At 33.7% G+C, this 27,576-nt stretch overlaps 2 protein-coding genes across 6 annotated transcripts in view; one reads left to right on the forward strand and one right to left on the reverse strand.

The window, feature by feature from the left end:
• LOC115235191 overlaps positions 1–27,576 on the reverse strand; it is a 97,087-nt gene that overhangs the window by 48,973 nt on the left and 20,538 nt on the right. Inside the window, exons 3-4 of one of the 2 annotated variants that reach the window (XM_029806808.1) lie at positions 16,997–17,084; positions 9,232–11,067 (exon numbers count right to left, since the gene is read on the reverse strand). In XM_029806808.1, the coding sequence (XP_029662668.1) occupies positions 10,952–11,067; positions 16,997–17,084 (204 nt within the window). In that variant the 3' untranslated portion in view covers positions 9,232–10,951. Of the gene's footprint in view, positions 1–9,231; positions 11,068–16,996; positions 17,085–27,576 lie in introns of those variants that run through there. The other variant, XM_029806809.1, reaches the window with a different exon arrangement.
• LOC115235185 (tyrosine-protein phosphatase non-receptor type 13-like) overlaps positions 11,928–27,576 on the forward strand; it is a 50,482-nt gene continuing 34,833 nt past the window's right edge. For all 4 annotated transcript variants that reach the window (XM_029806796.1, XM_029806797.1, XM_029806798.1 and 1 more), the window contains exons 1-2: positions 11,928–14,129; positions 25,566–26,040. In XM_029806796.1, the coding sequence (XP_029662656.1) occupies positions 14,126–14,129; positions 25,566–26,040 (479 nt within the window). In that variant the 5' untranslated portion in view covers positions 11,928–14,125. The remainder of the gene's footprint in view (positions 14,130–25,565; positions 26,041–27,576) is intronic.

Raw genomic sequence — 27,576 nt, forward strand, 5'->3', positions numbered from 1 at the left:
AGTCAATTCTTTTTATACTTTATAGAAGCATATTTTTTTATAATTAAAAAAAATCTCAAAAAAGAATAGAATGTTCAATTTACCCCACGCGACATTAAATATACTTCAATCCCGTTGTATTTTATAAATAATCTGTCGAGCTTACCATTAAGCTACTATGTATTTTCCGCATTACGTTCATCAAAAGCACATTTAAGTCGCTTCGCTGATATTTCGGTCGAGATTTAGTTCCTTGATTTGATATAGAATATATTGAAATATGTATCACAGAAATTAATCTTAAAAATCCGATATGTAGAAAATTTGGGTAAAGGCGCTATTCTATTACCTTGCTTTCAAAGAGCTTAGCTTTATGAAAGTGAAGCAAAGGATCAAGAAAATCGAGGCTCTTTACGCTTAAATGTACTCCTTATCCGGCAATCCGCCTCAAAACGCTAGTTTAAGCTTTGTGATATCAAAAATGTATACAATAAAAGATTGACATACACAACAGAGATCCACTACAATCTAGTACCTCTGTAAAAAGAGATAAGAGCAAGGAAAAATTTGTAAAATCTGCGAAAAGAAAATGTGAGAAAATGTGTTATTCGTTTGTGTAGTTTTGGCAATTGATTCCTATGATTTCTGTATCATGCTTTCAATGCATGAAATAAAATACAGAAAAAAAGAACGCACAAAATGAGTCATATTGTTCAAGCTTCTTTGGAAAAAGATTGAGCATCATACGTGCATTTACGTGATTACCTCCGTCGCCCTCTTGCCGCAATTTCATTTTGCCATTAGCCAAGAAACTTCGATGTAACACTGGCAAATCAAGAAGCTTGCTATTCAACGCAGAGAATGTTCTTATACGCAACAACTTGCATTTGCTCGTCCCTGATTAACTCTAATCGCACAAAAGAAGAGAAAAATGTTTCCTACGACATGTTTTTAATGAGAAAAATTCTTTTCCTCGTCATTCATATACATCTGCAGAAAAATTGTAGAGCACGTAATACTACTTAAAAATGTTGTAGTAATATTAAACAAAATTAAATTAAATTAATTAATAAAAGCATTGTATTTAAAAAAATGCGAATAAAAAGCCAAAATAAATTTTGAATGCATACAATTAAAGTGGTACGAGATAATCAAAATTACTATACCTGCGAGTGACAACTATTTCGCGTTGCATTATGATTCTCATTTACATCTAATTAATAAGTTTTTCCGCCGAGCAAATTACTAAGAATATTTTTTCACAGTGTGCAAAAGCAATAATATGATGTTAATTATGATCAATTTTATAACGAGTTTTATTTTTTAGTTATTTTATATTTAAATATAAATAAAAAACACGGAAAGTTTTCAATTCAAAGACAAAATAATATCAAAGTTGATACTTCTCAAATATTGTATATTTTATAATTAATCCAATTCGTTATGTCGATATGATCAAAGAATATATTATATGTCGAAGAATAATTTGAGAAAGTGTGAGCGCGGATTATAGGAAGAGACTCGTACGCGGATCAATCACTTTTTACAGAACAGATTTATTATCTCGATTTATTTTGATTCAATCAAACTTGGATCTTAGAGAGAGCGGGCAAGCACCGTATGATTGCTGCTTTTTGTATGATATATGTTAGCGAATATACAACTAAACTTTTCGAATATAGCCAATCGCGCGAGAGCACCTCTCGGTTTACGTTTTCGATAGATATTTTGATATCAAAAAGAAAAGAGTAAATATATAATGAACATAATAAACCGAGCCTCGACACAAATATTTTGTACTACATGATTTTAACGGATATTTCGCTACGTCAAAAATTCGCCTATAATAAATTATCAAATAAAATCATTAAAGACAGATTATTTTATTTAACGAATAAATGCGTGATGTTTTTTAAATTATTAACGTTTACTGATGTCAGAATGTTGAAAATGTACTATTTTTTATTGCTATTATATTTCTATTTTTGAAAAAGTCTAAACGATATCCTATACGGATTCTATGGAATAATATAGACAAATGTAAATGTTTGATGTATAACGTTGTATAACGTTCCACGAAATAATATGAAAATTGTGATGACAGTTGTACTTTTAGATATATCTTAAAATGCATCCTTAGCACCGAGAGATACGATGTCGCGCGCAAGTCAATTTTCCACGAGTCGAGTGAGATTTAAATCAAAGGCAGAATCGTCTCGGGATTCGATGCATCCAACTGAATTGCAGGCGCTCCTCTCTTCGAATCAGAAGGGACATGTGGAAGCTGAAACTGCGTCTGGGAGTGACTTTATGTCGATTGAAGCAGACATTTGAAAGGTCTCACGATTCGGCGGAAGTGATCGTTGGTACCGATGCACATGTACCGCGTTCTTCGCATCTTTTTCTTGTTATATAATATGAAGTTCAATCGATTCACGTCATGTATAAACCAAAACGGCTAAATGCATTGCTATTTCTTTATTATTCGAATTTTAGTTAGTTTTTAGAAGAAAACCGGACACACACACACACATTAGCAATTATTCGGTTTGATTTGTCGAGATAAATTGTCGAAATAAATTGTCAATCAAAGTACTTTTTCCAAGTTTCGTTTATCTGCTTAAGATTTAGATACACAGATCTCTCTGGGTTATTCGATGATATAGATAGGTGCACAAAGTTATAAACGTGCGCGGCGCGTCTCTTTCTTCTTCCTATGGACCGTGAGAAGAGTTATAAGTAGGACTGTAAAAGTCATAAATGAGAGCGGAACCGAACTCTCGAATGGCCTTCATTGCATAGCCAAAGTCTTTGAGATGGAAGCAGTCGTGGTTGCAGTGAGATTGTAGAGAGCGCGTCATTAATCACACGTCGCGTATGATCATCGACACCGGGAAGAGTCGACCGACTTATAATCATTTAAATACAAAGCTGCATTCATAAAATCAACCTAGATTAAAACGCTACACTGTGGAAAGCATCATTCTTTCCGATATGGAGAGAGCGTGTGTTAGATGGAAACTTATTGGAATACATAAATATGTATAGAAATCATTCTCTTAAAATATTCTCATAAATTAAATAAGACTGTTATATCTACAGTATTTACATATATTTTAGAATTTTGATTCTATAAAATCCAATAGCTTTCACAATCAAAAGATATTAAATCTACATTCGCAGTTTTTTTAGATTGTCGTTTATAAATTTTTTAAATCAGAAACTTGAAAGTTAGATTGAGAGAAAAATTATTCCTTTTGCTTCTAAAAAATTGGTAAGACTGTCGCTGACTTAGAATCAATAATCTGAACAAATCTATGTCAAAATATGCTAAAGAGGATGGTACAGAATAACTATTTAGAATGCTGACTAAAATAATTAATTCATGTCTTAGTAATCAAGTTCCCGAGCAATGGGAAACAGCTTATATCACATCTATTCATAATAAAAGACAATAAATGTAATGTTAATTGTAATTGTAACAATTGCGGAAGAAAATCGGTGATTAGTACATTGAGTAAATTATATGGAAAGATACTACGCGATTTAATTAAATAAGAATATTACCAGCATGAAGAAGGAAAACAAAGTGAATTCAGGACTGGCAGATCCATTACAATGCAATGTATTTTGTCTACAACGGCTAATTGAAAAAAAGATCCTAATTAACAAAGAAGAATCGGAAGGAAGAAATAAAAGGAACGTAATGAGCTCAAGGAACTTAAGATAAAATCAGTGGAATAATAAAAAGGAACGGAAAGATAGGCTCAGACAACAGAGTAAGTCGTAAGATGTTCTAAACCGATTAATATATAATACGGAGATTAATCCGCAACATTTTTCGCGTTATGGATACCTATTCGCAGATTTTTTCTTTAAATTTAACTGAATAATTTTATACATTTTTTTGCGACATTCCATATGTAAATTTGATGATAGGCGAGTCAGTGAAAACAAAAAAATATATATCAAGGCAAAATGGCTGTGTTTGCACTATAAGTGACAATGCGACAAAATGAAATTTCTGTATATAATTAAGTCATGCCATTTAAATTGTGACATTCTTATGAAAATTTCATTAAAAAAACCTGCACTTCTACTGCGGCCGCTGAATCAGTACGATAGTTGATAGTTGAAAATGAACTATAATTGATTCAGAATAAGAATTCAGTTGCAATTGCAATTTTCAGCATTTTAAAACCCTATGTTGTATTATATACGACACTATTAGAGCGTTGTGGAGAAATATCTTATTTTTTGTACCGACTAACAAGTATACTTTTTCGCATCCAATCTAACAGCGCTCTTCTCTTCCTTTTTTTATATTTATATAATTATAAAATTTTTAAAATTCTTGTAAGAAATTATCAATATTCAAGTAATATGATTATAATTCATTGATCAACCATTATGTTTCCTCAGAAACATGTTATGACATTAAAGAAACTTTTAAAATAGATTGCACGATAGAGTTTGCACAATATCGAAAGGAATATTGCGCTATGGTCATGCGAAAATTCAAGTGCAGTAAATCTTTTCAAAGAAGACTAAAACAGCAAGCGAAACGATTTATTTTAGCCATAAATCTGACACTTTATCAGGTCTTGCGTTTCACACACATACACGTGCTACAAAGAATATATGACATAATTCGTTGAGACCTTGTAATAAACCGAGTAATGTAATAAAGTAAAGCTCCGTTTTTTTCCGAATCTGAAGACATCATTTATTCGATTTTTAGTACACGCTATTAAATAATTACGAAAATTTCTCATCGTGTTTTTCCTTCTTGTCCGACCCTACAGTTTACAGAAATATAGACACGTTATATATGTATATCTAAATATTTAGAATTCGTGCTTCGATTATCTAGATTATAATGGCGCTCAACAATAGACGTTAACGAAAAAAGAAGCTAATTAACTGATAATTTCTATATGAATGAAACGTTCCGTTTCAATGTCCGTTTAAAATCGTGCATTATTTCCATAAATTACATGTCGTAATGAGCTCGATCGGCATTTAATGACGAAGACGATGCATTAATTGCTTTTAACGATCCAATTATTCATCATGCATTGACTAGACTGATCGACTTTTATCGATTTATAATTAAATGCCCTGATAGAGCTCCTGAAAAGGCGTTTTACCATGACGAAGTTCATGGCCGTGCACCTGCCAAGAACGTATAGCAATTTGCGACCTATCTCTCGCTGTGAATCACGATGGCGCACCCTATTTCGTTTTAATTTTAATCTCGACATCTCATGGGATCGCGCACTGCACTATAAGTATGACGATGCATGATCCATGACGAAATTAATGACAGCGTTACTTGCCATTAATGTTCCGTCGTGGAAATTCTTCTATTTGCCGTGCTTTTATTACGGATTTTAAAACAAGTTTAGTTCAGTCAGCGTAATGATGAAAAGATGATTCTCGCATTAACGATAAAGTGTAACAAATCTCAGTCATTACAACTATTTACGCGCTTTAAATATGTGTGCTGTTTTATGAGTTTTAATTAAGTGAATAATGTCATTAACGCCTTCGATATCAGCGCTTTTCACACTGTGGCGTTAATTTTTCCATGAAAATTTCTTTATGTAGAAGAGATTTTTGTAGAAGAGATGTTAAAAAAATCCGGACATTATTTAGAAATGTTAACTAATTAATTTTAATTGATAAAATTAACTAATATAAATTTTGTTCCAATAGAAAATATGTTATTATACTTTTACCGCAAAAAATGATATATTTTTTCATTCTTAATGTGTTTTATGATAAACGTTTAAATAGATCTAAATACAAAATATAATTTTTATAAATCCAGATTAATTATATGCATAAAGAACGGCGATATCGCCCGATCACGTTACTTAAAATTAGATAGACCTCATAGCAATCTCCAAATTATGGCAAAGATCATTATTAGACGTTCGCAACCGTAGAAATACTGATGTCTCTTCTAATCACCACCTTTTGGAGAAATGAGGCTCAAATTATCGAGTGTCAAGCCTAATACAGCTGCCGCGAAGAGGAAAAAGTTTAATTTAGACAGATTAAATGAAGCTGACATCATTTCACGAACATCTGGACGTAAAACTCACTAATCTTACCTTCATCTATATCAACACACGATGTCGACAACAACTTCTGGTCTCTGAGCCTTACATGACATAATCGTAAGAAATGGATCTCAAAAAAACACTTGGGACCTAATAGATAAGAGAAGAGAAATGGCAATTATGCCTAATTCAAACAAAAAGTTCACGGCGAGTTTCGACGCGCGATCCGCTTAATGCAAAACTTTAAGTGCGACGATAATGGCATCTAAGTTGCCGATAAAATATATGAGCGCTCTTTTGCCAGTCCGTACAATAGTGTAATTTAATCGGGAATCAAAAGTCGGCTGATATCTTTCTCTCTTTTTCTTTCTCTCGCAGTATGATCAAAACTTTCCTAAAATTATGGCCAACCGCCGACACTAGTAATTGTGTGCGAGAATTATCTAGATCTAGCTCGAGGATGAGAAAACGTTGCATCGATAGCACATATAAATCATTCGGATAAGTTTGAACGCTCCCCTTTTCATAGAAAGATACTCGCGACAGGTATCTATTATATGTTTAAGCTTTAAATTAAATCGGAAATTTGTGTGCAAAATATTTTTATTATTAATTAGTAATAATATCACAATCTTATAATATCTTCTATTACATAAAAAAATACAAATGTTAAAATATTGTTATGTTTGTAATATCTACACGAAATGCTGATGTAATATAAATATGCAATATAAAATTTACCTCATAAATTTAGTCGTAGCTGTCATCACACGCCCGGAGCTATAAATGTGCAAATAATTGCACGCTTATGAACAATATTAATCTTATTATAAATACATTATTTGTTGCATTTGTCAACTAAAAACAAACAAATAAGATGAATTATGCGCGGCTGAACGTAATTATAATGTTACAAAATACATTTATGGATAATAAATCATTAGAGACAAAAATATAAAAAATTTACTCTATTAAATAATTTCTATTTAATATTTTACTATTGCATTAAAATAACATAAAAAAAATAGATAACGCGTATTTACTTATAAATAGAAAAACCAATCTTAATAATATTTTTAGATTTGGTTACACACACAAAATTATTAATTTTGGCGATTTTCATTTCGTTTGATATACAATCCTTATGAAACAATCTAAAATTTGCATTTCATAAATAATGAATTTTTCCACGAAATAATTTCCGGCCGCGAAAATAAAATTAAGATCGACGACGCAGTTGTTTAGAAGATGAAAGACCGGTGACCATCTTCGAGCCACTTTACGAGCTGCGAAATATGCATCCCCGAGATAAATTCTCCGCGTAATAGGGTATGGAAAGAGCGAATGAAAGTTGAAGCAAGCGGCGCCACCAAGTCGAGGAGTTTTACTTAAGATGAATATGTATCACAAGACTTATTCGATACCATTTATCTCCGGGAAAATCCAGCTTCCGGACGTTTTGAGTCAACGCGAATCAAAATTCACCGCGATGACAAAGATGAATAATTTCTAACCTGTGAAGATAACATCGAAAGGCTGCTAGCTTCGACGCCAGTGTTGGCAGAAATCTGTACGTTTCACCCTTTGCATTTTAACTCGAGACGTGAAATTATCATAATTAAAAAGCGGAAAAGTAATATAATTATGATTAAGGGAGCCCATGAAACTTTGAAATCTTAATTTAACTTTAATGAATCCTTGAACTTGCGACTTAACTCAGGAAATATTACAAGAGAGAGGAAGAATAATCGCTGAACGAATAGATCCAATTTTTTTTTCCGATCACTTGTGAAAATGTGATTATTATACGAAATAGCTTACTTTAAGTGTGAAATAAATTAATGTTTTTATAAATATATGAAATATTATGTTTAAATAATTCGCGACTTAAACAAGTTTGATAATTATTAATGTGGCATTTTGTATATTATATTACAATATAGCGTTACTTATTAAAATTGTTTACATATAAATATTGATACCATTGATTATGATATATGATATATTGATAATAGTAATCAAAGCATTAATTCAATTATGTAATTCACGCGTATGTTATAATGAGAGATTAGAGATTCTTCGGTTTTTAAAATTCATACACATCAAAAAATGCTAAACAAAACTTTCAACTTTTTGTTAAATACACGTATATCATTCCACGATGGCAATCCCGCGAGCGATCACATTAACTTCAACGTTTTACAAGCGTTGAATAATTCTGTATCGGATAGCTACATGTGTTACTGCAATATCCATTATTCGCTCCAATTTATGATCAAACTATAATACGCTATAAATATACACACTATAGGAATAGTATTTCTATTATTCTAGCAGTTTGAACATCTCAGGTTAAATAAATCAGCCTCTAGACAGATAGAATTACTAGTAATTAATAGTGATCAAGATGGCGTTTAAATATTTAATTGTAAATGTTATAAATGATCTCTCTCTCTCTCTCTCTCTCTCTCTCTCTCTCTCTCTCTCTCTCTCTCTCGCTCTCTCTCTCTCTCTCTCTCTCTTAGCATAGCCGATGAACAAATAATCCGGCGCGCTTTTGTATATATAAACACAGATACGGACAAAATGTTACACGAACAGACATTTACCTAAGATAGACGTTAAGCAGTGAAAAAGACGAAAGTCTTTTAGGGAGAAGAAAAAAAAAGCGTGTGTATAGAGAATAAAGTTGTATCATAAACCGAAAAAGTGAACGTTTAACAATTGTGGTTAATAAGTAACAATAAAGGCGACGTTATATTGTACAGCAACAGCAGCCGCTGTGTCTCTCTCTCTCTCTCTCTCTGTCTCTCTCTTTCTCTCTTTCTTGTAATCATTTTTTTAGTGTAGATATATTTTATATCGATTATAATCTTTTTTTTACTTTTATATATATATAGATCCATCGCATCCCCATCCTCATGCCATTCTATTTGCTTTATTGAAGAGATATCCAAAAATAATCTCGTTGAATAATTTGCACGATATCGTACATCAACGCTACAGACGTTAAACGAAGCGGCTGCTTCGAGGATGTAAATTAATAAATTAATGATCTCTCTCTCTCTCTCTCTCTCTCTCTCTCTCTCTCCCTCTCTCTCTCTCGCGCTGTCTCTCTCTCTCTCGTACTTAGCAAAATTTTTATAAGAATATAAATTAGAAGAGAATTTAAGTAGATAGATATATAATAAAAAAATACTGCTGTCATATCATGAGAAGAACCAATGACTCTGGGAAAACTAGTTGTTCAAGGAAAGCTAGAAGGAAAAAGGCTTCGAAGACGTTCAGTTACTCGATATGTGGACCAAATTGCAAAAATGATGGGAATCTTATTGTTAGTATATGTATTCAAACAGTAGAAAATAAGGAAACATGGAGGCAATAAGTTTGACAGCTGTGATTTGCCAATACATCATTTTTGTCACAATGACGAGCGATATGAATACAAAGAAAAAATATCAATAAAATATGTGAATCTCTAATTGAAGTATAATAACCGATAACCGAACTAAGGTCCGAGCAGAGGACGCTGTCAATGACTTTGGCGTGCCGGAGAAAAGTAAATATAGCACAGCTACCAAACCAGTTCTCTTAAAATAACTTGCGGTCCTAAGGAGCGCATTCTCCATCGCATCGACGGCTTTTTGGTATCAAAGAACACACGCGATCGACCGCTGGACGCCAATGTCGTGACGTTTTGCCGAATAATTCGGATTTAATCATGTGTATTTTGCCAGGATCAAGATCAGTTAAAAAAAAAAAAAGAACTCTTGATATTCTGAAAATTAATTTAAGCATTTTAAGCGCGCTATCAAGAACCGATTACGGTTTTTAAAGAACGCGATATCAAGTTCGAAGAACGATTCGGTAATCGCGAAGTATCGAGTCTCGTCGAGAGGGTGCTCGATCGTATCGAGAACTTTGATCGAATTAGCGCAAAAGGATTATTGAGACAAAAAAAGAGACACGAGTAGAAACAAAGTGCACTCATTCTCAGCTCGACGAGTTCGCAGCTGCAAAACATTTCGCTAATACCATTTCATCCCTTTATATATAGGTATATAAATCTGCGCGTTTTTCTCCATCGACAAATCTTGACCCTCGAGAAGAGACAAATAATTATTGAGTTATCCGGAGTAAAAAAATAATTCTGACAAATTGCGTTAGAATTTTATTGTTTACCCGTTTAATTACTGCGATATGCTCCAATAATAAATATAAAAACATCGAAACTGAGATTAAAAATAAGAGAAAAAAATTGCAATATGCCATTTAATATGAGTTTTATTTTATTTTACGGCGATATTCGCGCTCCAGATAATTAATTAATTGAACAATTAATTATTTGACTTGTCGTAAATAGAAAGTGATTACATTAGAATATTTTAAGCGCGATTTCTATAAAACTAGAGATCATTTGAGAGAACAATACCAGGAATATGCTAAAAGTTAACTCTTTAATCAGTAAAAACTGCATGCTAATTTTCGAGCGTTCGCTCTACAAATGCGTCCCGAGGAAAGTATAACGATGCAATACCGTGGAGAGAGAAAAAAAAAGCACGTCGTTGCGGAAAAGCAATCGAAAGTAATGATAGGTGAGTGCTAAGGGTTTAACAGAGCGAGAACGAAAGTAAACACGCGAAGTCGAAAGAATGCTTCATTGCGCCGCGGACGAAATTAACGGCGAACGATGCGACACCGAATGCACATTGCGGGAGAGAAAAAAATCTCGTATACGAAAAGAAAAATATAATAATTGAATGTCAACACCCGCACAAATGTGTGTGCGTAGTATTCGCGCATGTATACGTTTTGCTTAGCATGCCATTCCATCCATTCCGGGTCGCCGTGTCTGATCCTCTCTTTCTCGCAGCTCTCAATCTTTATCTTTCTCTCCCTTCCGCTTACGGTGACCCACGCCGCGCTCTTTTTCCTCTTTGTGCGAATCCAGCTGCACGGATAAATAAAAGAAGGCTCTCCTTCCTGGCTGCTAACGCATCCCGACGCGCATAGTGCGAGTCTAGAACGAAGAAAAAAAAAAAAAACAACGAGCGTCTTGGCGGAGCCTGGTGGAATTACGTCGCGCCGTTTGAATCATTAATCTCGTGACGACTACGTCTGGTCCTACGTGACCTCGAAGAAACGACGGCTCGAGATAAACGACTATCAGAGGTAAAGCAGTTCAAGCGCGATCGAACTATAATATAGATTCGATTAAGCTTTGATTAGAAGATATATCATTGTCTTTGATAAATTATATATATAAACAAATGCAAGACAATAACTATTGTGAACGAGTCTCTTATATAATTATTTATAAAATCAAGAACATTTTACAGTCGGCTCTTCCGCGCTTATATTTGTAACTCCCCGCGAGATTTAGCGAAGTTTACAAAAAAATAGAAACGCATAATAACATATAGCGTAAAGGTAATTCTATCAATTTCTTTACGATCATAAATTGCGTTGACAAACAGATGGCTCATTGTTAAAGTGTTTATAACTGTAACTTTGATCGACAAACGGTACGCATAATCATGTAGCGAAAGAGAACAAATCGATATTCTCTATGGCTAAGCATTAATTATTTTATTGCAATTTTTCTATCGCGAAGTATCAAAAAATCGAACAAAATCTGGAAAAAATTCGCAATTATTATAATTAATATCTGCGTATAGATAAGAAGGTGCCGATGCACGCTCCCATCTTACGAAGCCCGGTACGGTCGCCAAGTGGCCGAGAACTAACGACCGGTATACGCGGTATATACCTACTTTATAACCGAGCCGAGATATAGCGAACGAAGGAGCGAACATATGCGCGTGGTACAGGCGGAACGCGGCGTGTGTATGTATGTATGTATATATGTATACTTATGCACATTCATCGCATCCACGCACACTTATACATATATACAATATACGTGCACACCAAAGTGGCATGCAGCGAACGGGTACCAGCGGAGAGGGAAAAGAGCAGTTTCATGCCGAGCGAGTAGTCGGGCCTCAGAATCGCGCGGAGCTCCAGCTCGGCTCTCGGCTGCTCAGGCACGTCGCGACCAAAGAACCAACCAGTCCGCTCAACTTCTCCGACACATTCCGACAGGCTGTCGTTGAGTTATCCGGGGGACCCTCTCTTTCGAACCGGGCTCCGAAATATATACCTGCTCGCAAGACCGCTCGCGTCTCTCGCTCGTCTTGCTCCGAAACGTGAGGCATTCGCAGAATCTCATCGTTTTAAACACGCCGCGAGTCTGAAGCGTCGCGTTAGAATCGGTACCGGATCGACCTGGAATCGGTCCAATACGAACTGTTTCAAAAGTACTTGTCAATTCTCTTTTGAGGATCGCAAAGTGAACTCGGAAAATGCGCGTTATTCGAAAAATCTCGACGTTTTAGTGCGCTCACTGAACGATACATGCTCGACAGTGGAGTCGATACCCAATCTGGATCAATCTGGAAGAGGTCCAATACGACCCGTTTCGAACTAGTATTGTACTTGTTTTATTGTTCTCTACGAAAAAATTTCGAACATGTTACTGTGACTGTGTCACTGTGTGTTACAAGACAGCCCTGTCGATTAACCGCTACGATCTGAATCGGCCTGGATCCGTTCCAGGAATACACCTTTCAAAGTGTATACTATATATTTCTACTCTCTGTTGCCCGAAAATCAAACGTTTACTATGATTGCGCGTTGGTAATAATGTCATCGTAATTCAGAAAACGCACGTGTCACTCGAGAAACTTCGGATATTTTTATAGCGTCGATTAGTAAACAAACGCGATATTCTAATGGCACGAATCATCGTTTCCTATTAGCCACAATTTCAAACAGATCTGAATGCATGTCGTATTTTGGATTTGCATAACAAATTAAAGATATAAAATTACTTGACTGTGTTATTGAAATAACTGAAATACGGGAGAAAACAATTTTAAAAATTTTTTGTTAACTGGCGTGTTTCTGGTCGAAGCGATCTCACATTGAAGTTTCTTAAATTTATGTGCAAGAAATCAGCGATCCGTTTAATCAAGATACTGCTACATCCGCCTTTTTAAACGATACAGCAATATTTGCTTTCGCAAGAAACATCGCGAAATTTTTGCTTGACCGAGTTGAGCTTCTCCGGTGCGTATTTCGCGAATATTTTTAGTAAAGCGCAAAATTGATGGAATATTTGATACTCTCGCGATAAGGAAATGCCTGCGATATTACAGCCGATAGCACAAATCTGGCGTTTATTCGAAACGAATTTGCTGAAGCTCGCTCATCAGCTTTTGGTTCATTCAAGCGCCAATATATCCGCCGATACGCAGGATTGGCATAGTGTTTAATCCAAAGGATAAAGTGCACGATTCACCGAATGATACACGCTTAAACGATGTTTAATCCTTTCGTAACATGGAGCATGAACTAGCACGGATGTTTCTTTGACAGGGGATCTTATTGAAGCAGTTTCAAATTGATTCACATTTCAACAATAATACGTAAAATTATTATTTAGAGCAGATGGTCTTTATTATTTATATACTTTTTAATGGAATTCTAATCACTGATCCTGTGCGAATGGTATCGTCCCGAAGTCTGTGAACGTCACTAAAAAGCGTCGAAAATCGACAAATAAATCTTGGACAGACTTACCTGACATGTTTCTAGTATGCATCTTGTGCAGCGCATGAGGCTACGAGTGAAATGCATTGCGTAGCAATGTGACACCCTATCATTAGTATTAACAGTTGAAAGTGTTCTGAATTATACGTTCTATTTTTTACGCTACGCAAAGTATTCTGCGTTTTTCTTTTGTTTATGATACATGGAGGAATATTTTTTAATAAAGACAGACATACTTTTTAAAATATGTGTGTGATACAAGTGTAAAGTTAATATAAAAACGTAATGACGTACGTTACATAAATGTGTACGTCACAAAATCAAAGGATACAGGAGAACATCGAATTATACACGACAGATAAAAGAAGAGGTCTTTGAAAAAATTGAAGAATTTCATCTGAATTACATGCACAATCACCGATACAATTGTCCGGTTATTGCATCGTGAGCATCACGACGGAAACATGCGTGAGTAATAAAAATATTGAAGAACCGTATATTAATCAAACATGTTATCCAGAAGAGACCAAAAATGAAGGCGAGATCACTTGTATCTTAGTTCGTCGCAGTTTTCCTCGACACTCCTCTTTTAGATGTTGAGTGGAATATTTATCACAGACGAACGAATTACGCGAAACACATGTTCGGGGAACGATGTCTCGCGAAAACACTAGATCGCGCGAAACGATGAACGCCAGTTAAGAATGACCGAAATACACGATCGAGTAATCCAATGGGTAGATCGAAACGATCGCCCATTTCTAGATTCGACACTCTCGACTCATCACACGCGATGTTAAAAGATATTTGAGACTTTTAAAAAATATTTAGAAAACATTATATTTCTCTCTTAATTTAAAAAATATTTTAATAATTTTTATTTGTCGAAAATATTTCTGTGTATATTTATGATGAAAAATAAAAAGTAGCCTGCCAATTGCAACGCAATGGAAACGTTTTCATGTTTTAAACGTGTTGAATAATCGCAAATATATAAAATTCTAAAAAATTGTTTTAAAAAATTTTTTGTTTGAGAAAAACATTTATATGGTGAGACACCATATTTATGGTGAGAAGCTTGTCGATTTTAAAGAGTTTTGTTTGTTTTAAAACGATTCTCGTTTAATGTTAAGCATATTCATGCATTTTATAAGTTTCATAACTATAAGTATTATATAAAAGTTGTTTTAATGACCTCTTTTTGAAGTTAGCACCCCATTTTTAAATTTTTTATATAATTAATAATTTTTGCTTTTCCCTAAAGAATTCCATGATTGCTAATATTTTTTACAAATATTTTTTTTTTTGATTAAATGTAAAAAATAATGGTTCGAAAATATAAGGTGTGCCAACTTCACATTTTTGCAATACGAAAATTAGCCATTACTTTTATATTTCAATAAGAACAGATATAATATTTAATATTTTTTGACAGTACAATACTGTTTTAGAGCCATCAGAATATAAAAAAAAAATGTCATGTTTAAAGAAAAAAAAATTTTAATTGAAGAATTTTAATTTTGGAAATAAAATAACGCGATAATTCTTTCAATTTTGATCTTATTGAGTTGAATCTTAATAATAATTATCAGAACTCTTGGGATGCTATTTAGAATTTTGAAGAAATTGTTACAGTTACACGTTAATTACTAAGATGTTCTGATGCGTTAGAATTCGATTTATTTTTCTACCTACATCTAACGGTTGCACGACCCCTTTCTATATTTTTAGTCTCTTTTATGTAACATGTTTAATTAGTACGTTCGGTTTTCGCACAGAGATCACGTTAACGTCCGCTGTTTGTTGACAATCACGTTCCTGGCATTTAAAGAACGCGTCATGCGTGACAAGATGAGAATGTTGAATCTAGCGATAAATGCCAGTTAAGAATAACCGAGACATGTGATCGCATAATTGAATAAATAGCTCGAAACGATCATCCATCACTAGATTCGACAATCCCGACTCGTCACACGCGATGTTAAAGATATTCGAGATACTTATCACGCAATATGTCTTTGGAGAATGACGTCTCACGACCAACACTCAAACGTGCGAAGCAAATTGCGGACGCCGATTGCAAATAACCGCGGTAAACGTGATCGTCCGTTGCTAGATTCGACACTCGGCATGCGTGATGTCGAGAGATATTTGAGACACTTATCACTGCACGAAACACGTATTTAGAGAACGGCAACCCGCGACACTCAAGCGCGAAGCGATAGACACCGGTTAAGAATAATCGAGGTACGTGACCGCGTAATCCAATGAATGAATAGATCGAAACAATCGCTCATCGCGAGATTTAACATTTTCATCTCATCACGTATAACGCGTTGTTTACATGTTAGGAATGTGATCGTCAACAAACACAGCGGATGCGGACGCAACTTCTATGCGAGAACCGTAGAGCAAAATAACTTATATTTTAATTCGTCGCAGCAATTTTAAAAAATATTCGAGACTTTTAAAAAATATTACATTAATTTAAAAAGATATATATTATTTAAAAATAAAAAGTAGCCTGCTAATCGCAACGCTATGAAAATGTTTTTATGTTTTAAACATGTCAAATGATTGCAAATACATAAAATTTTGAAAATTGTTTAAGGAAACCTTTTTTTCGATATTGTAATTCACAACTCACCCGAAGCGCTGTACAGTCTTAGCTATGATTCTGTGCGCAAAAATTTGCGTGTAAAAAAAACAAATAAAAAACGTCCTATCATATATGCATAATTTCTATGAATCTTTTCACGCAGCTATGTTAAAGTAATTATTATACATTTATTATTTATTGGTGAAGAGTAGTCAGTTAACATGAATAATTTTGAAAGCGCATTAAGCATAAATATATTGTGGATTATTAGTAAGAGTAATAAATAAAAGCTTTACGACTAAAATAGCATCTTAAAAAGTGTAATAAGATTAAAAGAGACGAAAACAATAATTTAATAAATGAAGATAAATCAATACTGAATCATCTTTATACTCCTATGTGTTTTGAAACAACCAAATTATATAATTAAAACTACAGTTGCACATAAAGAAGAGCTCGACAAAACAGTGGCGAAATTTTTTATGCTTGTAATATGCTATTTAGATGTACATAAAATTTTAATTATTCCTAATGATTTGTTCCACCTATAGGATTATTCCGGTCAATCCTAGTTCTAATTATAAGCATTATTTAAAAATTGTTTAAATGACTTCTGTTAGCAATCCATTTTCTAGCCGAATTCTAAAATGTACATGTACTTAGATTGCAGACGGATTTGTATCTGTCGGAACTAATAATGCATTTGCAGTTCTTACCCGCGTTCACTTGCGTTTACCTGCGTTCATCTTCGCCTCTGTTCGCCTCCGTTCAATCGCGTTAACTTGCGTCCACATCACCGCAACCGATGTTTGACTTGTAAGATCCTGAAATCCATGAAATACAAACATAAATAATTTTAATATACTATCACAAGAAATTACGATATTTATAGTATTAATTTAAAAAATATACAAAATTTATTTATGTATTTTTGCAAATATACTATAAGAACACTAAAAATAATATATGTTTGTCACGCGATAACGTTAAATCAGTGCAAACAATATATAAGTGAGCAAATATAATTAACTAGCCGATACACTTGCCATCATTGCGAAGAAATTACATAAAATTATATATTTAAACACGATTAAACAAAAAAATGAATCAAAAGCGACAATTTCTTTGAGCAAATTTAATTTCTACGTTTCAAAATATATAAAATATGTAAATTAAATCTGTGATATAGCTCTTACATCGAACGTTTATGAAATATAACGTACATATAAATGTGAAATTTAAAAAAAATATTAAAATATTATTATAAAATGCTTTATATATATAGTAAGTCTTTTATAAAATCTTTTATAAATAAGCATAGAAATGATAGGTATAATTCACTCGCAAAGTTGCTAGAATTCGTGAAACTACGAAAAGGCTTGGACGGTATTAACTGCTTTAAATTAGTTTGCAGCGAATTACTTGAGAGCCACTGAAATGTTATTAGTTCGCGGCAGTATAATGAGATTGCATGCACAATTGCATGCCGCTATTAGGTGCATTACATATGATTTTCATGACAATTAAGGACAGTAGGGGGAAAATCCTTACTCTCTGAACTGAATTTACAGGCCTGCGAAACTTCAATATAAGCGAAACATTCTCGCAAATTTGAATTAAACTAGATACGATTTCAGCTCCAATTAAGCTACGCGGAATTGGTATTTTGACAGCAATGTTAAAGGTTCAATGCAGCTGACAAAATTGTCAATTACAACAACACGTTTTTCACAGTAACACATAATAATAACAATATCAAATATTAAATTTATAATATATTAATAATTCTATAACTTTTATTTTAGAACTATTTATTTTGATCATCAGTTTATTCAGCCTTATTTAATAAACAAATAAATTTGGCTCGACAATTTTTTAATAGCTCAAAAATACTTATTATTATAGAACAAAAGAGAGAATTTGATAAAATCAATTGAGAATTTTCTTGACTTCTGCAATATCCGTTTTTTATTTCTCGTGCCGATGTAGTAAATCGTATATCGCGCAACAAACAAACGGAGGCACGAATCGGTCTTTTTCAGTTCGAGTAATAAAAACTTGGAGTACAAGCGGACATACGAATTCCCTATCCCTGTCGCTGAGATAAAGCACAGGGTACCTCGAACTACTAAACTTTTGATCTAGAACTTTAAACATCGTCATTCAGCCGAATCGAACTTCTAAAGCTGCAGCACTATTCCAGATTTTGTTCGTCACGCCCGAATGCAGGCCGCGATTAATACCTCGAAGCAGTAGTGCATCGGATGCACAACCGAGTGTGTTTCTTCATCGATCTTGAAACTGAAAACACCGAAAATTCGAATCGAGTTATATCGTGAAACGCGGTCGGTAAAAATGTATGGAACAAAATAATATTGTTCGTAATAATAAAAAAATTATGTCCATAAAAGTGAATTATGTTTGAATTTCTGGAATTCTGGACATATTCCAATTTTGCAAATTTAGATAAATAATATATAATAATCTAACATACACTATAAATATTATAATAAATGTAAAAAAAGCATTATAAAAGTATACAAAATGATAAAAAAACATGACAATATTTCATCATAGGATTTAAAATGGATTTAAAAATTTTACGGTGATTTAATTTATTTATTATAATAAGACCTTATAAATTATCTTAATCTTATCTTAACGCATTAATAAATTTTTCTTGAAATATGTAACTAAAAAATAAGCGTACCTAAAAATAAGTGTATCAGAACAAGTGTAATTTGTTCGCATCTACCGAAATCTCTTTATCTTTCACCTGTGCCAATGCAGGTGTGAGACCAATACGAATTGAAATGGTTTTGTCTTATCAATCATGTCAATAACGTACATTCTTTCGTTATCAGTGCGTTATCATACCAAGTTGATGAGTCTGTACATCGACCAACTATCGTGAGTTCGACATTAGTGATTTAAGCAGCGTGTCGCGTCTTTTGCTATGCCTGTCAAATATTTTTACATCAGGTACGATAAAATTTTATATATTTACGTTCCTCATCATCTATCTGTCACACCTGCTTTACATCGATTGATAACAAAAGCATAACATTGATATTCTATGTACAATATCGTTCACTTGATCAAGCAATTTTTAACTCTTCTCTTGTGTTTAATCTTTGCGGAATGATTTTCATAGATAATTAAGAAATGTTGTATGATAATTTTATCGCGAGAATTAACTTGGGGTAATCACGTCAATGCCGATTAAACTACGAAATTGCTTCGAAGACGCTATCACCGCGTCATCATGTCGTTCGATATTTGCATAATCCCCTTTTCCCTCAATCGTAATTACGTATAGCTAGTATTCCCTGAGGCTTGCAAATAGTATTTTAATTAACTAGAATAACGTCAATTTGTATGTGCATTATTGTATCGGAGAGAAAATCGCATAAAAATGTACGATTAACAGACAGTATCTAATTTTGTATACTTTCTCGTAAAAGCGTCAAAATTTAAAAGATCTAATCTTTTCTCATTGCAAATGCTGATATGAAAAGGATTATTAGAATTTTCGGAAATGCTCTAATCGAAAGCTTTCTAGACTAAATTCTGAATATTTAAATAGCAAAATCATCCATGTATATAAATACAGATTTTGTAAACATTCTCAAATCTCGGCTTGAAACGACTTTAAATCCCTTGCATTTATGAAACTTGACTATTGTAATTTTCTCGCTTGGAGAGGAGCTTTCTAGACTCATAGTAGATAAATGCTTGTGCACTATATTATGGATAATTAAACTTACTTGAATATATTCCATCCTTGAAACATTTTGCTCATCTTCTTTTTTTACATATAGCATTGAATACAATTATTATTGCTCGTGAAGTCTTTATTTATGTTAACATCTATGACTTGATAATCTACAGCAAACGAGTACAAACAATTTTCTTAATGTGTTATATACAATATATTTGACGTCACGAAAAAAAATAGGAAATCTCTTTATATTAAATTTATCAAGTCTTTTCACAATGCTCAAAAATTTCGAACATTTTTTTTTTTTAATTATGAAATTAATTTTAATTTTCTTAGAGATTATATTTCTTTCTTTTGGACTCTTTTTTATTTATATTTTATTATTATGACTTTTCATTCTTTTTAATCTCAATACAAGATTTCTCTCTATGCGATCTCTGCTTGCATCTATGTACTTGGTAGATCTTCGTCAACTTGCTGACTCGTCAGTACAATACTATGCAATTGTTGAACGCTTACATATTTCATGCATAAATACAATGGCCTGACATTTCCCAAGACCTGTGAATGATGTTTCATTACTCAGAACATCGCGCATGAAGCGGCCACCTTGACCTTACGATAATAAAACCGGCGGTAAACGCGAGTTAATTGGCATACAAATGGATTTTTCAATGTAGCAGTTCGGTCTGCACGAGTACACAGTCGTCGTTGCAGCAGCTGCTTTTGCGTTTGCGATCGGTAAGCACGTGCTTAGCATAATACGAATTAGTGCACGATTCCAGGCGCGACTATTCCGACTATTTACGCACGCGATCTCCTTTCGTCCCGAACAATCTTGAATCGTTTTTCACCAACAGTATCAGTCGATACGAGAGCAACGGTAATTATACGACGTGGTGGATCGAGTATTTCAGTTCCACTAACGCGAAACATTCTCTCGCAACTAATTATGGAGTAATTATAATGCCAGACTGGCGCGTTATATCGTGCTCTATATGTACACGTCGTTCCACGGGTGTTTCTCTCTCTCTCTCTTTGCATCGCAATGGCAATAAATATTTTACAAGCGAAAGAACGATACATTAGCGAATAAACGCCGCTACGAAAATACGATAATATCCTTGATATGCAAATTATCTTTAATCTTATGCAAAATGTATTTCGGAACCATTGCAAATTTCATTTTAGAAATTTATCGATACGATAACGGGAGAAACGCTTAAGAAAGTTATTTCAAAATTACAGCATATTTTCTTTTCTATATTTATTATAAATTCCTAGATAAATTTAAACAATAAACTTCTCTGAAGTGAAGATTCGATAGAAAGTCATTTGTAGCAACTTTCCAACTTTTATTAAATATCCTGGTAATTAAGTCTTGAATTAAATTTTCTCTACAGCAAAATAACAAACAAACTATATTGGTCAACTTAATTGAAAAACGAGATCTTATTAAAAATTTAATAACGTTCACACTTTTACTTTTACAGCTATATTTATCGAGAGAATTTATTCGCGATTTTTTTTTTACATTAAACAATTTTCTCGTTTAAAGATATTAAATATAAGTTTTAATATTCTTGTCAATATTGGATGCTATAGCAAATATTTTTTTCTTACATTACTATAGTTTTATGCGAAATTGCATGCTGTTGAACACGCACGTCGAGCACGTATCAACGCATTTTTTCAACAAAAAGATTCCGATGCAATAAATTCCGGATCAGCAACTCTGGCTCTTGACGTCAATAATCTTTCCAGGACGACCTACACAGTCTCTATCAATTTCCTGCGTTCACCCTTTTGGATTTATTCGCGACCGGAAGCCGCATGAACGGAAGAGACCGGAATAATTGCTAGTGTCGATGACACAAATTCTCGTAAAACCAATCAGCTAGCACGGCTGATTCTAGAACCAATTTATCGATTAAACCGAATGTACCGTTACCGTTACCTACAATAATCGACTGATTGTGAATCAATAGCGGAATGTTACCACCTAAAAACAAACAAAAGCGTCTGTTTTCACAGCAATAAACGTTCGCAAACTGTCTTTTTTTTTATTTTGATGAATGCCGATTATAAAATAAAATAGCACAAAATAAAGAACCATCTTGTGTATTTGTTATTGCAGACTTAGAGATTGGAGAACAATTATTTAAAGTTGTTATTAGCTGTGTTTTATTCATTAAAACTTATGTGTATATGCGCATATGTAAAAGAATTTTTTAAATAAAATTGTCTTGTAATATCGATAGAAGTTTAGAATTATACATATAAATTTTTTAAAGGAATTAAGTTTATTTAAAATTTGAAATCAATCGTAAATTTATTTCTTTGTCAGATCCAAATGACAATTGATACGACTAGACACTATTACGTACATCTGTATATTGCAATAATAGTATCGTTTTACAGTTAGTATACGATAGTTCGATAAGTGGAAATCATATGACGTTACCCTAGAATGGACGTAATTGTTTTCGCTAAAAATGTCCTATTGTTGAAACCTGCCGTCCTGAAAGAAGTAACGTGATTCTTTTCGCGATATCTTTTTTGCAAAATGTGATATTTTGTACGAAAATATATTAGAGAGTTTTTTTTATCACGGATACTATCGCGTGTCAGCTTGCATCCATATTTTCGAAACAAAACAATTCTTTTTGCCATTTTACATGGCTTTACATATTTTTTTTTCCTGGACTCTATTATAAACGCACGCATTATAAAGGCGTCACGCACTGGTAAAATGTAATTACCAGCGCAACGGTGATTTCGCGTGCACGGTAGAGAACAAATTTTTTTACACACCGGCTTGCATGCGAGATAAACGATGTGCAACCGAGGACCACATATGAGGCTAAATAATCGCACGTGCCTCTCGTCGCCTTTCACTTAAAACTTTTTTTTTCATTTTATAAAATATGCTCCAAAAGAGCAACTCACCTGTATTCTAAGAGACGTAAATTTTGTACCTTCTCTTAAACTCCTACAAAAGTACAAGCTTTTCTCAGAAGCTACATCTTTGTTACAACTGATTTTCGACTTCTTTCCACTTTCCTCGGTTGCACCGTAAAACGACAATTTCATCGGTTAACCCAATAGCAGTGGCGACGTTATCTAAAATGGGTTATATACACGTAGAACGGAGAAGGAGAGAATTGCTACGAATAATCCAAAAAAAATATACTTGGTGCGTGAACAAGACGATAAGATAAAGGACGCGGATTTTACGAAGGTAAAGCCAGATTACCTCTCTTGTAGATACAAAAATATTTTCAAACTTGACTACTCTCATGAAAAAAATTGTTTTCTAAAGCGATATTTATAATGGAATTTGGTCTATAAATATTTTCTGAAAAAGTGTAAAACATATCTTCTTAACAATACTCTTAAAATTGAGATATTTTTATTAGAAGGTTTTATTTAGAATTATTTTAATCAATTGAAAAAGATATTTTAATATGTTACGTTATTTCTTTCATGAGCTATTTGAATAAGATTTATAAGTTATTTTTAGTAAATATGTTCACACCGGATATTGCTAATCTCTGTAAGCTAGTAGATTACCGTTAACAGTTGATTGTCCCGATTACCGCAGAATTGCTAACGTAATACTTCCCCGCAAGAAATCAAGTACAAGCATGCGAAGTATGACTCCCAGGCATTTCCTCCTTATATGTGTTAATGACCGGTTCGTTCCTTGAATCATTATAACCTTCCTCTTATAAGAGCGATAAACAGCAGCAAAAGCATTCTATATAACTATATTTTGAATTAAAATCAAATTTATTGAATGTATTAATATATATCAAAAATCAAATATATCAAAATATATATAAAAGAAAGAAAAACAATACAATTTTTCTTTTGTTATTTAAATCTTCGATTGTAAATGAAATCTTCAACTTCAATTTTCTTAGTATTTCTCTCTTAGATTTAAGTCGTTTCTTCAGAACGAAAAAAATCAATCTGCATATTTAAAAAATTACATTTACAATGCACATCGAACTGAAGAGTAATTTTACTTTTGCCTAAATGAGTCGCCGTAATTTACAATTCGCCGGTGAATTAATGAACTCGCGTACAACCGAGTATCGGTGCTCTCATTCCTTCACGGCGAACGCGTCGATTATACCGCCGTCGATCCTCTCTCGCGTCGAATTAAAACTTTCCACTCGTAGACATAACAAGCGACCGCGATTCAAGCTTGGGGTTTCGATCCAACACCATTCGTTGAATGCATGTGCACGCATGCCGACCGCATTAATAATACGATTATGCAACGAGCCTCGCGCACGACGATTATATTAGTGACCGGACCTCGGATACGTAGCTAGGAATCGGATTCCGTTTAGACATAATACTAACAATAATCTCACCTTGAATGCGAAAGCATCTCGCGTTGTCTGCAACCGCTGCGAAAGTTGGAAGGCGAAATTATACTAATTGTTAAACTATGCTAATTGTTTGCAATCAATGTGCATTGGAAGTGATAATCCACGCGTATTAAAAATTTACACTAAATATTCTACTTTCACCGGATTAAACATTAATGATAGAATTTTAAATAAGTATTATTGTTTTGAACGAATTTTACAAGAATTTCAAACAAATCGTATTTTTTTAATGAAAAAAAGTATCTCTCATAAAACATAAAATAAAATAAAATTTTGTGTTTTACACATTAATTACAGTTACGTCCCCATTCTATAAGATTATGCAAAAAGTTAATAGCCTAAGTCAACTATAACTAAATGCACAGCACACCTGCCACTTTACAGACAGCTATGTGAATTGCAAAAGCATGTAGATGCGCGAGTATCCTGCGAGTGACGTTATCATTGTGAAACATTATTCAGTCGAAACTTAAGTGTAAAACCTAACATTTTATTTTTGTACGTGCAGTAAATTATTTCATCACTTTACGTTAGAAGCTAGTTCGATTAGCTTTGTTCAATATATCCTTTATCGTTTTGTAAAACTAGAACCCTGCAAAAAAGAGAGAAAGCATTAATTCAGCTATTGTTAAAGTATAATATATGACTTCCTGTAAAGGCAAGCGTACTGATGCCTTGCTTACTGATCTTTGAAGTAAGTTTATACTACCTTGTATTAGTATATCTTGCTTATTAATCTTTGAAGTAAGTTTATATTATGATTTCACAAGACTGCATTAAAAGCTTTTGCATTTCTCTTTATATTTTATGCTGCTTTTCAACTTTGACTTATTACGAAAGTTCCACGAGGCAGGTGTAAAATGAAATATAGTTATATAGAGACTTTGCGGATCAAACGTTTTCACGACACATTCCGTGTTTTACGCAAAACGTAAAACTTACGTACGAGTTGTAATCGCGTTAGGATACGCTATGTTATCTTTGCAGAACGCCGTTTGTACGTAACTCAAATTCATACACGCACGAAAATATACACACGACAGGTGAAAATAGAATAAAACATCCAGTTCGTTAAAACCGCTGTTTGCTAGAAGCTGCGAGCGCGCAAAAAGAGGGAAACGCAATTTCCCGGAAAGGCTAACCATTGGTATCACTCTAACAATGTCATTTCTCGATTGCAGGTGAGGAAGTGGTGACCGTACCGTCCACCAGCAACGATCAGGAAAGCTGGAAAGTACAGAGAATATCCGTAAACGGCGAATCGCCGCAATCGAGCAATCGTCGCCGCGGCTACAGTCGGTCGCAATTGCAACCGGTCGTTTCCGGTGGCAAGAGGAATCGGCTGGCACCATCCCCACCGACGCAGCCGATATCTTACAAAGTCAATGCTAAGGACCAGCTCGACAAGTACTTCGACTGGCCGAATAAGGAGAACACGCCCGGAAATGCCATAAACCGCCGCGAGGACGATCAACGACAGGCGAACCAAGTCCAGGAGACCGAAGAGTCGACAATGGGCTCGAATCTGAGTAGGCATAACGGAAAGGGCCTCACTGGCCGACGCACTCAGTCTTCCGGGAACCTGTGCGAACCCAAGGGAAAGCTCAACAGCATGGGGAAGATACTGGTGCCCTGTTCCAGCGCGCAGAAAGAAAGGTGAGCCATTAAAAACTAAATATGAAATGAAAAGCTCTGATATTAAATAACTAACAATAAGTAAGGAATAGCGGGCTAATTAAGAGCCTGGTACGATTAATAATACGCGAATTAATTTTTATATATGTTTCTTGTTTGGATCATAAATGGTCCAAATATTAGGACCGAAACGTACATTATTACAGTAAACAAGAGAAAGATATATAAAAATTAATTCGCGCATTATTAACCGCACCAGACTCTTAATTAGCCCGCTATTCCTTACTTAGTCCGTTAAAAATTGTTATTTCCCCCATTTTATTAAAGATAAATTTATATTCTTTGATTTATACTCATATATCGAGTGAGTTTTTGTTTTTAATTAGATAGAGAAATTAATATTGCGTGCGCGCGTTTATGGCACTTTAACTATTTGCCTATTTTCACCAAACTATATTCGCGCGATTTATCTCTGCGACATTTGATATTAGCATTTAATCACACAACTTTTTATCTACGAAGGAAAAAGATAAATATATTTTTTTTCTTGTTGCGTTAAAATTTCTTTAAAGGAGATATAAAACGATAGATTAAAATTATGCAGGTATACAAAATTAAAAGTACGTTGAAGGTATACGTAAAAGTTAGTATAAATGACTACGAAGGTATCGGATTAAACTGAAATATTATGAAAGAAAAAAAGAGATACGAGATGTTTCAATCGTAACTTCTCTCACGTCAAAAGATTAAATGCTCTTTGTAGCCTTGCAGATATCGTTAATTTTTTAACAATACGAAACGAGTGAAACGCTGCGGGCGGGAGTCTCATGTTGCAATATTCGTAGGGAAAGGTCAATTCGCGATCAATTTCTCATCTAATATACTTGGAAAAAGCATCGTTAGTATTACGCCGATAATCTGCTTAACACAAATCTATCTCTGTGAATTATAAATATCCTTATAGAGAACAGACTTATATCAAAAATATATAGAAAATTGAATCACTATTAAGTATGGTTACTAATATATTCGCATCTTATCTAAATACATCATATCAATCCTTTTAATTAAATGATAATAAGTATGAACTTTTTATTATTGTATACTAAAAAGATATCGTCAAATTCAATTTAAAAAATTATAGTAATATATTTAAAGATTTCCAAAGATTTGTGTGTATTTGTGTGTGTGTGAAGAATAATTTAATTTTAATCTTTAATACAAGTCTTTTCTTAACAATAGCGTTGCAAAATCAATTGCATTATTAAAGAGAATTAATTACAGAATGCAGAAATACTTTCTTTTTATTTCACAGAGAATTATTAGATTAATTTATGTGCAAAGCGCACTCTTGTAATGCTCGTCAAATGTATAAGGTGGGGAATTCATTTTCAGTTACTATCGGTGTGAAATGATTTTTACCCACGATCCTCGCGTGATGATAAAAGTCTTTTCATCTTTAGCCTTTTTGCTCGTAGTCTTTTTGTGTCTGTCGAAAGAAGGTCGACTTGACATGCACATCTTTCTATAAAGAAGTCATTCAATATTAAATGTGCT

Source organism: Formica exsecta, unplaced genomic scaffold, assembly GCF_003651465.1.
Source record: "Formica exsecta isolate Colony F162 unplaced genomic scaffold, ASM365146v1 scaffold211, whole genome shotgun sequence".
In the NCBI taxonomy this organism is placed as follows: Eukaryota; Metazoa; Arthropoda; class Insecta; order Hymenoptera; family Formicidae; genus Formica; species Formica exsecta.